We start from the raw sequence: 12,972 nt of genomic DNA on the forward strand, positions 1-12,972 counted from the left end.
TTGGTATTCTGCTTAAACCAGTTTAAAAAAAAAAAAAAAAATTGTTTTTTTAAGTAAATGGATTCAGTTGAATGCTTGCTGGAGAATCCAATCAGTCAGCACAAGAAATGCATACTCAGCCTGCAGGGCTTTTCCTTTCTTAGCCATAAGTTCATTTCTAAATCAATTACTTCTATCTTATCCATTTTATGTACCTCCAATTAGAATGCTGCACTGATACAATCCAGCATTTAGGGGGTTAAACAGTTTGTTTTTACTAATTTTAGATTTGCCATTTGCTTTTTTAGAGCCACTCAAGCATAGATATGCAGGGGGGGAGGGGAAGCCTGTATGAACAATACAGGGGAGTGACAGCTCATGGGGTAGGGAATGCTATAGTTTACAATCTGAGCCCAACTTGTTTCAAGATGTCATTGGTCTAATCCTAAATGATACTGTATATTATTACATTCGCTGTTCTCAGGTGCTGTATGTACCAATCATGTCATTGTTGTCAGACTGAAAGTTTTTTTTTTCTTAATATAGAAATGAAGTTATAATGTATAAAATAAAAAAGTACAGAATATTTCCATTTTGGATCAGCTTCACCAGGTTTCAAGTATCATTTGCCAACTTTACACAGGCTAACTTCAATGTCGGAAGTGTATTGTCGCAGAAGAAGAAGCAACTTTACAGATACACTGGTACGGAAGCTGAGAAATTCTTTAAATTTTATTCAAGAAGAAAGTAAACTTTAAAACAAACTACAATTTTGTAAATTGGATCCCATGGTTGTGGTTAAGACTACAAAGGGCTTGAGAAAGAAATATATATATATTAATATTTTTATTAATATATATTTAATATATTAATAATTTTATATAAATTTATTAGGTGCGGATTTAAAAAAAAAAAAAAAAAAAAAAAAAAAAAATCAGACAAATTAAACCATAGGTTTGTATTTTAATCATTTAAAGATAACACAATAAAAGTCAAAAGTACAACACTGTACAATAAGTAAATATGTTTGCGATAACTTTTCTTTGGATCACCCAATATAAAAATCTGTCATCTTACACTGCAGCAATGATTACATATGAAACCTTTAAGAAACCTCATCTTTTTTAAAACAAAAAAAAGATGATTTGGTTTTCTCTCTGAAATACTTTTGTACATTTCCCAGTAGTATGTAAATACAATGCTATATAAAAATATAGTGAATAATGAATGCAAACATCTCATCTCTTCTTTTTAAAACAGGGCAGTAATAAAGAATACAAGGTAAAACAACTTCTACATACTATACAATAGATACACAAAGAAGTTGGAATGCAGGACTTAAGCTATAAAAAAACACAACACTAGGTATTTCTGCTTCATTTCTCATAATATAGCCAAAACAACTGAATGGGATTTGTAAATGTCAATGCACTGTCAGAAGATTTTCATCCTGCAGGTAGTTATTCCATTCCCAATGTATTCTGTACCTACTCGTACAAATATGGGTTGAGGGTAAGTGCAGTACTAATACAGCCTAACCAGCAGAGGATGTACTAATGTAAGGTAATACTAGCAGGTATACACAGAGATCCAGAGACCAGGTCAGTACAAATACAAGTAACAGGCAGAACCTACAGAAAGCACACATACCAGTCTAGCGTATTGTCCATAGATACAGGGCAGGTATTAATAAACACAGCAAAGAAAAGCATGATGACTGTACAAGGCATAAAAATATATTAGTACCTAAATGCCAATTGAGAAGTATTAAGGTAAGCTTTTTTTTTGGTTTTAGTTTTATAATGAAATGCTGTTTGTATTAGTAATGGTGTGGACATTATTAATAGGTGTGGAAGTTTTCCATCGCATGTGTTCCAGTTGCCCAATAAATTGCAATATATCTTTTATATTTCTTAGGTTATCTTTAAAACCAAAAGTGGATTTCATTTGTCGGAAAAGCTTTATGCACATGTCACTGGTGTTGACAGGTATTTCTGAAAACCAACACATTCAACTTGTGAATCCTCAATGTTTAAAACACTAGAACGCATCGTCATTTCCAGGTAAATAACACTCTTGAAATTAGTCTGTAGCTTAAGCTACAAAATGTGGCACTTCTTGGTGGGGGCATTTACTTAATACAAAAAGGAATCGGACAGTTTGGTCTTTGGAAGCTCAAACTTGGTGACAATGCACTGAAGACAGCGTAACTCACACCTGCACAAGGCTCGCAAAGTTCTAAAATGGAACAAGTTAAGCAAATGGAACCATGTTTGGTTTCTAGTTGATCTAGTTCTTGATTCCATATAATTTGACAGCCTAAAGCAGCAATAGACTGCTTTTTATGGCCTAACAAAACAGGTATGTTTTAAAACACGGTAACACAGACACTACATGGGTATTTCCGTCATGAGACACATACTATACCATTCCAAGGTTACTACCCACATTCTGCTTTTCCAAATCCATATTTGTACATGACACTTCTAGTATACAACTTAATGGACAACAGAGTTATCTGTATTTTTTTTCCCTCCAAAGATACACAGAAATCTGACTTATTGGCATTGCTTTAGGCTGTCAATCTGTCGGTCTGGTACTTCCTGTATCAATCTTCCACACAGCTGACACTCAAAAGAAGAATAAAAAAGAGCAGCAGCACATTTTGTTTATCAAAAATACTGTTCTTATTCAACAAAAAAAAATCTATACATGGTTTCTAACGGCACTTAATAGTACACATTAAAAAAATATCAGCTTCCATGTAAGATACTCCTGTTTACAGGTTTTGAAAGTGCTAGAAAACAAACAGGTGTAAAACAAGCCATGGGAGGAAAAAAAGTCACCCGCCACTATACTGAAACAATTAGATCAGGTAGCTATTAAACTAACACAGGAAAACTACTTTATCCAAGAGAAACAAGTGATATAAACTCAATTCTGTAGCTGGTGCTGATTAACTGTATGTGTATCATTTTAAAACTACAGCATGCAAAAATAACAGTATTATTATTAATTTAGTTTTTCCTCCCAGGACGTAGAAATATACATGAGGTGGTGTGTTGTGTTATTATGAGGTCCTGTATAAAACAGCACAAACATTAAGAAACAAAAGCCCCAATTAGTTTATACATCGATCCAACAATAGAAGAGTCTGCTTATAACAAATGATAGTACAGTTTGCCATTCCATTCAACTATTTTTGCTGAATCTAGGAAGAAGCCAGATAAAGAACATAATGCTGAAGGCAATGTGTATACGCACACACAAAACCCAGTCATGCCGATAACTAGCATAGCATTTGAATTGTGAGCAATTTTAAACTTCGGAAGAGAAGTAGTCATCACCGGACGTTTGACACCAAGAAAGAAGAATGTAGATTTATTCTCTCAGGATATTTTTGCAGCTTAAAAAAAAAAAAAAAATAATAAAAAATACTTTCTCTGTAATATGTTCATAAACAAAAAAGTAATAGTTGCTTATTTAATAAAACAAAAAAATAACAGTTTATATTATAAAGACTTAAATACTGAAGATATAATTACAAAATACGCAGGAAAACAAATGAAATGGCACATGCTTCACCAACATGAACACAGCAGTATTAGGATCCACACATGTCCAATATAATGAGTTAGGGTAAATGTCCAAAAACGATCTCTTTTCATTGGCTTCTTCTATTCTAAAAAAAAAAGTTTTAATGGCAATGGGCTGGTTTATCTTGCACTTGAATCAGGATATGTTTGCAAAAGCTACCACTTCTTTCATATCTGATCCCTTCACCTGGTAATCCAGCCAGAGTAGTTGTGATCTGATGTAATGGCGCAAATGGCAAAAACATCAGGGAGATCAAAAGGATCAAAAGATGGCTAAGTGCATTATTCCAAGAATGAGCATTACTATACAAAGAGAAGCAAGGGTTTTCCCTGCTTGTGGCTTTTATCTGAGACACATCCCTGCCTTTAGGAGTACACACCAATGCTTTCAAATCCAACTTGCTTCTGAAAAACTTTTCGTGCTAGAAAAATCGGGTTTGTCCCACTCTGTTGGCTTTTTATCTTAAAATCATTCAAATACAGTGCTTCCTGCTGTACATTTGAACTACAGCATGTGAATTAATTCACTATCACATGGCATCAGCTGTAGCTTTGACTTGAGCGATATCTGCAGATTCCGACTGGATGTATAAACGGCAAGGAACCAAAGGGTCTTTGCTACAGAATAAAAAGGGGACCACTGCAGTATTTCTAGATTTTAAAACCTTGGACAGCACTCCATTATTACCAGACTCACTAATTGGAGCCATTGTTTCAGTCCCTTGCAGGCTGCAGATAGCAAGACAGTTGAAGTAAAAGCACTTCTAATCCAAAGGGTATTATTTTCTGAGTTTAGTACAATGTAAAAGTCTTGGTTATTACTGTAGACCTAAATTACAAACCCTGTTTTTTTTTTTTTTTTTTTTTTTTTTCTTTTCTACAACAGCTCAAATATAACTGAAAAGCAATACTAAAATTCAGATCAATAAACTGCAAGTTATACAACAAAACTGTATGGACAATTCAAAATGTCAGTACTTTATACAACTATCTAGACTTTTAATATCAATGAAAAGAAAAAGCAATATATTTTTTCGTACACGGCAAAGAGATTCTTAAACACATTTTATTGTTTACTATTCACATATGCAGGGTTATTATATTGACTGTCTAAAACAGACTAGAAAAAGAAACATTATAATAGCAATAACAACAAACACTTTCAAAACTTGGCCAACTCCGACTTGAACAGATTTGAAAAACGAGTGTTGGAAGGAAGACTCATTTGTCTGCAATAGATATATTGGGACAAATATAAAATGGGTAATTGAGAGTCACCCAGATGTGACTGATCAGGAGCTGGGTAGACTTATTCAAATTGTCAAAAACAGCCTTACAAAATGACATCCCCACTTGATGTGGTATTATAGTAGTTCCACTATATACATGTCATGAATGTTGGGTTTTAACAATTTCTGAGGCAACCTTATTCATTGTTCTTTAACTATGTTGCTCTACAATTGAAGAATGTTCAACACTGTGGTTAAAAGATAGCTGCTGACAGTAATACTAACGTATGGATCATGTTTCTAAGCATACGGTAAAAGGATGTCATGCAGCTTACCGTGGATGGGTTAGGGTATTAAAAGGACTGCAGGCTGCTATTCCTTTGGGTAGCCATTGCAGGAGTACTGCGTCATGGTCATAAATGGCAGTACAGTTTTGACATGGAAAGGGTCAATGATTGTACTTAATAGTGATTGCCCTGCTACTTCTCATGCTGCAGCCGCTCTAATAAAATTCCTGACTGAATTACACGGCAGCTATGGACATAATCAATATTAAGCTGCCTTGGTAAAATTAGTAAGAGCTTTGTTGTTTGTTGTGTCCTGGACAGACTGCCCACTTTCAGAACGAGGAATATACAGATTGAAGGATTGCACAGGTTACTCTTATGAATGGAATCGAGCTTCATTATAATTTGCTAAAGATTGTGCACAATATTTGAGCTTCCATTTAAAACCTGGTTCAGTTATGCTTTTTGCTATAACGGGGTGTCTCGAAATCATTCCTGTTCATTTTCATTTTTTGACGGAGCTCAAACCACGTCAAGCTAGCCACTGTCAGTCCCAGTTAGGGATGTGGTTTGCTGGTATAAATCTGTCTCTACAACTTTGAGCACCAAATGCAAAGGATGCTAGGGGTGAATGCTAAACCTTAGACTTCTGAACTAAAACAAACATGCATAAGTAGATGGCAGTCAATTCATTTTACTATTAAATATTGGAGGTAGATGAGTAAATTTATGACAATTCTACAAACATTACTTAAAGAAGCAACCTTCGATCTTTGTGTAATATCTGGTTGCAGGTCAGATGTTTTCTTAGAGATGTTAATTTTTTGGAGCTTTCACAAGTTAATTGGCCACCACTATGAGGCCAGTGTCACCTCTAGCCATTGTGGGTAGTTCAGCAGCAAGGATTTATGTTTTTATCACACAATTTGCACCTGTTTTTATAGCTGGCATGCATACTATATGCATAATTGGAAGACTATGCATGTGTGGATTCTTTTAGTGCCATTTTCTGCAAAAGAAAAAAAAAGTGTATAGTAAGTATTTTAGCAGCTTTTAAATGTGTACTGTAGCTTTTATTCCCAATTTAAATCACGGACAGAACCCTATCCTTTTCCAACAGGAGCGCTCTCAGTAATGACTCCGTATTGCAAGTTTTACTCCAATCAAGCATTGGGGAAATGCAACACAGATCCAATCTGCAGTGCTCAGAGGAGTGACTAACTTTTATGCTGAACCCACTGAGGAAAATCAATTAGAAATCAATATTCCACAGCACAAATTAAGTGCCAATATATCTGTTTGATGTGTGTATTTTAAAAAGCAGAAATGTCCTTCATTAAACCAGGGCTTACCGTTCTATATACTGTTGTATCTGGCAAAGCAGCACTGTTGCATTGCAAATGAGTTTGTCAATAGTCACATTCATAAACCTCTCACTGTATAAGACTACTGTATTTGGCCTCCAAATAGATTTGAACTTATGATTTCAAAAATAATCCAAACAGGTGGGAGTTTAAATGGAACTGGAGTGGAGTTACACTATGATGCTAGCAGTCTTACAACATTCACAAATGTTTATTGCTAGCATTGGTTTCCTGACACTGACATTCACCTGAAATATTTATTTTTACCATGTGTAGTTATGAAATACAATTTTTTTTACCACCATGTGCATTCCAGTTTTCTCCTTGGCAGTATTGTATTTAAATGCTTGTTTCCACAACAGCAGTTTACATGAACCAGATACATGTATTTCTATACTGCCAGTGAAAAAACATTGAATACACATGTTTGCATGCACTGGCTGATGAAGGAAAACGTGCTTTTTTTACATAAAGTATACATCCCAGTCTTAGAAGATGTAAAGTATTTGAATTGTTTGTCTGTAGGTCTGTTTTTTGTCAGGTTATTTGATACCCTGCGTGTTGAAAGCACGCTAGTGGACCAAGAAACTGAGCCCGAAGAGGTGAGATTTCAAACGGTTGATGTAGTTATCATTCGTTCACTAATTCTTCATGATGTATCCTGTAGGGAAAAAAAAAAAACTGCAGAACAATAACACGCAGGTGATGAACTGCCACTTCGAGAAGCTATAGGGAAAGTCTTCTAAGAGGAAAGAAACATCATAAAATGTACTATTACTAGTCTTTGATAAGTTTATAGTACTGTACCTCCATATTAAAGAATCAATTCTATCTATTAAAAGAAAAAACAAACAAAGCCTTATAAAAGCTTCTTAATAAAAAAGATTTAGCTTCCTCCGGCTAAAGAAAGCTTTGTGCGCTTTAGTAAGGCTCCTTATCAAGTCTTCAACACGGTGAGGGGGATTTTAAAGAGCTTCCCCCTCGTAGCGGAGGCCTATTGAAACGCCTGGTGAAAACGAGGCAAGGTGGTTGTGCTGAGGCTGGTAGTGAAGACAGGAGGGAGGGTGTGGAGAGGCCCCAGGTTTAAGCCACTCCCAGATCCCTGGGACTCTTGAAGTTGAGGTTGCAAAGAGGTTAGGGGAGATTGGTGCTCCCCTTGGGAAGAGTAGCCCATGACTAACCCCCCTGTGGACATAGGGGGGTTGTAAGGAGGGAGGTTCAGCGGCAGGAAGCTGAGCAGGTGTGAGAAGTCCATGTTAGCAGCACAGAAAGATTCGGCAATGATGGCCGGGCTTTTGGACAGGAGGTGCTCCCCGGAAAGGTCGTCCAGGGACTGGTGATGTTCCAGCCCGACCTTGGGCGGAGACGGGTGAGACTCTACAGACAGACCACTCTGCAAATCCATGAGGAAGCTCTCCATCTCCACTTTGATGGGCTTCTCCTGCAGGCATGAGGTAGATCCAAGCTGGTACTTGTGTGGTGGGGGCTGCTGCGGAGGTGGGGAGTGGTGGTGGATGGGGGAAGGTGACTCCATGGGGCAGCCCATGCCCATGGTGGCTAGAGAACTGGGCACCAAGGTGTGAGAGACCCCAGAGTTGGACATGGCCTGCAGGTGCTGGTTGTACATGCTCATGGGGAAAGAGCTGGCAAAGGGCTTGCCCATCATGGAGTCTTTGCAAGGAGGCATGCACATCATGGGGCTGAGCTCCTCCTTCACGGAGATGGGCGAGCTGGAGTGGAGCAGCCCCAGCATGTCAGGCGCATGTCAGGCGGCTCCGTCTTGATTTTTAGCAGCTCCTGGGAGTGGCTCTTCTTGACGTGCCTGGTCAGGTGGTCCTTACGGCCGAAGCGCTGGGCACAGTACTGGCATAGGAAGTCTTTGCGGCCCGTGTGGACCACCATGTGGCGGCGCACGTCCTTCCGGGTGTAGAAGCGGCGGTCGCAGTGGTCACAGGGGTGCTTCTTTTCCTTCACGCCACCCGAGGACTTGCCCGAGTGGCTCTTGAGGTGCTCTAGCAGCACGGGCGTACTCTCATAGCTCTGCAGGCACACCTTGCAGGTCAGGTCTCCGCTAGTGGCAGCATGCATGGCCACGTGGCGCTTGTAGCCCAGCTTGGTGTTGTAGTTCTTGCCGCACTCCTCACACTTGAAGGCCTCCTTGTTGGGGTCGTGGGTCTGCAGGTGGTTCTTCAAGTGGTCTTTCCGGTGGAACATTTTCTCACAAAACGTGCACTGGTGTGTCTTCTGAGGAGAATGTGTGGCCATATGCCTGCGGACGTAAACATGTGTTAACAAGAAGAGATCAAAGGTTTAGTGGTTTTTAGTTTTAGTTCATGTCAACTGCTTTTGGCTTCTTTAATTTTTTAATCCCAAAGATCTTAAAAGATGGTGGAAGGTTTTAACACAGTCAAAATAAAAAAGAAACGAATAGAATCGTAGCTGTTGCAAACTCTGTGAAACAAGAAATAATCAATGTAATTTCTTTAATTCTAAAAGCATATTCAGAACGAGAAATGTAGCTGCACAAGAACAAGTGGCAAATCCATTCAATGAAACGTATTTAGTGTTTAAGCGGTGGTGCAGCAATGGTACACATGCTTACCAAGTGTTTCTATATCCCTGTATGTTTACCTGAAGAGTTTATACTTGGAGACGAAGGCCTTGGCACACTGGGGCTGGGAGCAGCGGAAGGGCTTCTCTCCGGTGTGGCTGTAGGCGTGGACTCGGAGCTTGTCCCGAGAGCTAAACAGCACCCCACACACCTCACACTCGCTAGTCCTGGGGGTCCTGGCTTCCCTCTCTGCTCGCAGCGCCTTCCCAACAGGGCGCGCGTCCTCTTCCTCCTGCGTTAGTGCGGTAATCTGACCTTGGACATCAGCGGCAGCTGCTGCCATGGCAGCCTTAAGGGGCTGGTGCCATGAAAAGCCGGACGCTACACCCCTGCCTTCCAGGCTCTCTCTTGGCTGCTGCGCTGTGTGATCAGACTGGGTTAGACTGAATCGCGCAAGGAGGCTCCTGGGCTGGGTCTGATCCAGTTCAGGGAAAGCAGCAAGTCACCCAAATCTAAATTTAAAAAAAAAAAAAGAGGAGTTTCACAGAGGACAAGCTACTCGCCAAATCTTTTCCCAAATCTTCAACATGGCTCTTTACTAATTTTTATTTTATATATATATATATATATATATATATATATATATATATATATATATATATATATATATATATATATATATATATATACACAGTGCCTATTCTACACCCCCTTTCAAAATTCACCTTTTGTTGCCTTATAGCCTGGAATTAAAATGCATTAATATATATATATATATACCATATATATATTATATATATATATATATATATATATATATATATATATATATATATATATATATATATATATATATATATATATATATATATATATATATATATATATATCATATATATCTTTATCTACACAGCCTACCCCACAACTTCCAAGTTAATTTGTAGAAAATTAATAAAAAATAAAAACTGAAATAGCTTGGCTGGATAAGTGTCCACCCCCCTTGTAATAGCAATCCTAAATTAGCTCAGGTGTAACCAATCGCCTTCAAAATCACACACCAAGTTAAGTGGCCTCCATCTGTGTTAAATTGTAGCGAGTCACATGATTTCTGGATAAATTCAGCAGTTCCTGTAGGTTCCCTCTCCTGGGCAGTGCACTTCAAACCATGAGCAACAAGGCGCTTTCAAAAGAACTGGGACAAAGTTGTTGAAAGGCACAGATCAGGGGATGGGTATAAAAAAAATATCAAAGGCCTTGAATATCCCTTGGAGCATGGTCAAGACAATTATTAAGAAGTGGAAGTTGTATAGCACCACCAAGACCCTGCCTAGATCAGGCCGTCCCTCCAAACTGGATGACCAAGCAAGGAGGAGACTGATCAGAGAGGCTACCAAGAGGCCAATGGCAACTTTGCAAGAGCTACAGGCTTTTATGGCCAAGACTGGTGTGCACGTGACAACAATATCCCAAACACTCCACAAATCTGGCCTGTATGGCAGGGTGGCAAGAAGGAAGCCATTACTCAAGAAAGCCCACCTTGAATCCCGTTTTGAAGTATACAAAAGGAAAAAAAAAAAAAAAAAAAAACAACAACAACAACAACAACAACTCGGAACATTCTGCAGCCATGCAGCAAAAAGTTTTGTGGTTAGACGAAACCAAAGTTCAACTTTTTGGCCTAAATGCAAAGTGTTATGTTTGGTGTAAACCCAACAGAGCGCATCACCCAAAGAACACCAACCCTACTGTGAAGCATGGTGGTGGCAGCATCATGTTATGGGGATGTTTCTCATCGGCAGGGACTGGGGCACTTGTCAGGATAGAAGGAAAAATGAATGGATGAAAGTACAGAGAAGTCCTTGAGGAAAACCTCAAAGCACACAGCCAAAGCTACACTGGAGTGGCTAAGGAACAAAAAGGCAAATGTCCTTGAGTGGTCCAGTCAAAGTCCCGACCTAAGTCCAATCGAAAATTTGTGGCATGAAGATTGCTGTCCAATATCGCCAAATCTAGATGTGCAAAGTCAGTAGAGACCTATCCCAACAGCTGTAATTGCTACCACAGGTGCCTCTACCAAATATTGACTCAGGGGGGTGAATACTTATGCAATCAATTATTTTCTGTTTTATATTTGTAATTAATTTAGAACAATTTGTAGATTTTATTTTTCACTTTGACATCATGGACTTTTGTGTTGATCAGTGGCAAAAACTACTAATTAAATCCATTATGATTCCATGTTGTAACACAATAAAATGTGGAAAAGTCCAAGGGCATGTAGACTTTCTATAGGCACTGTGTGTGTGTGTGTGTGTGTGTATATATATATATATATATATATATATATATATATATATATATATATATATATATATATATATATATATATATATATACACACACACACACACACACACACACACAAATGCTGTGCTAGCCACTTAAGACAACATAAAATGTAACAATTTGGATGGATACTGAACTATCCCGTCCCAGACACAAAATTCACAGAGGAGAGAAAGAAAGAAAGAAAGAAAGGAGAGCTTGTACCTTCACCAACGCTCCTCCACGACAGCCCGCTCACCCAGTCCCAACAGTGGCAGTTGGGGATGACCAAGAAGTACTGCTGCACATCTTCACCTTCCTGTAGGGTGAGGGGGTAAACCCGTTTAGAAGAGCAATCACATATCAACACCATATCCTGTGGGAATAGCCACAGTGGATCCAAGGGAATGCAGGTAGAGTGTATTTGGCTTAAGGTCAACGGGATGGACTTATGGACACAGTTATGTAATCTACCAGTATAATTCTACATTTTAGGGTTCGCAGAGGTGTCTGCTTCAGTACTTGACAAGCACTGCAATTGTTACATTGTAAAGTCTATTTGTCATCACTAGGTGGCACCAAAGTACAAATCCACAGTTATATTTTCTCATATAATACTGAAAAGTGGTTGGAGTAAAGCTCCCACTAGCATGGTGGCTATACACACTGAGCTGCTGATTCACTGCTAACAAAATAATTGATTCCCAGGTCAGACAAAACCACCTGTAGTGCGAAGGCCTTGTATTCTCAAGAAGGTGGGAAAGTACATGGTTTTCTAAAACAAGGTCATGAGCACTTTGAATGCATGGTCTCATCTAAATTCTGGTTCCAAATAAAAGCATTAAAACAAATATTAATACATGTGAGAACAACAATTATAATAAATAATAATAATAATAATAATAATAATAATAATAATAATATTTTATTATTATTATTTTATTATTAATAGATTAGTTAGTAAAAGTACATGGTTTTCTAAAACAAGGTCATGAGCACTTTGAATGCATGGTCTCATCTAAATTCTGGTTCCAAATAAAAGCATTAAAACAAATATTAATACATGTGAGAACAACAATTATAATAAATAATAATAATAATAATAATAATAATATTTTATTATTATTATTATTATTATTATTATTAATAGATTAGTTAGTAAAAGATATACAATGAATGAAATGCTTTAAAACTTTATATAAAACAAACATTCAGTTAAGTACTGAATTCAGCCCCTGGTTTCATATTAACTAAATCTGTTCAAGACCAGCTCACAACCAGCAAATACATTTCATAATGAAAATCAACCACAAAAGTCTTATGCAAGTTTTCTTATGCAAAGGTGTCCGTCCCTATTTGCGACCGCATTTACACAAGGTGGTCTAATAATGACTGAATCTGATGAATGCTTCAGTCATAATGACACCCATGCTTCCATCCTTGCAGAGATATTCAGTTGAAAAGAGCAGACAGCTGGAATAGCCCTTGCCCTGCATCCAGTACAGTTAAACAGCCATCACACAGCAGGCACAGAACATGACATCCTCCCCATTCACCATTACTGGGAAGTTATATCTATTGATACATACATGCTGTTCAGAGTATCAAGCATGGGAATGACTATTTATATCTCCTGGCCCC

General features: G+C 38.1%; 1 protein-coding gene across 1 annotated transcript in view; it reads right to left on the minus strand.

The window, feature by feature from the left end:
- Window positions 1-922: 922 nt before the first annotated feature.
- LOC121319274 (zinc finger protein PLAGL2-like) overlaps window positions 923-12,972 on the minus strand; it is a 40,186-nt gene continuing 28,136 nt past the window's right edge. The window contains 4 exon segments of the mRNA XM_041256530.1: window positions 923-8,214; window positions 8,217-8,724; window positions 9,087-9,518; window positions 11,557-11,650. Of these exon segments, the coding sequence (XP_041112464.1) occupies window positions 7,450-8,214; window positions 8,217-8,724; window positions 9,087-9,349 (1,536 nt within the window). The 5' untranslated portion in view covers window positions 9,350-9,518; window positions 11,557-11,650 and the 3' untranslated portion in view covers window positions 923-7,449.

This window comes from Polyodon spathula, chromosome 8 (assembly GCF_017654505.1).
Source record: "Polyodon spathula isolate WHYD16114869_AA chromosome 8, ASM1765450v1, whole genome shotgun sequence".
NCBI classification, from domain to species: domain Eukaryota; kingdom Metazoa; phylum Chordata; class Actinopteri; order Acipenseriformes; family Polyodontidae; genus Polyodon; species Polyodon spathula.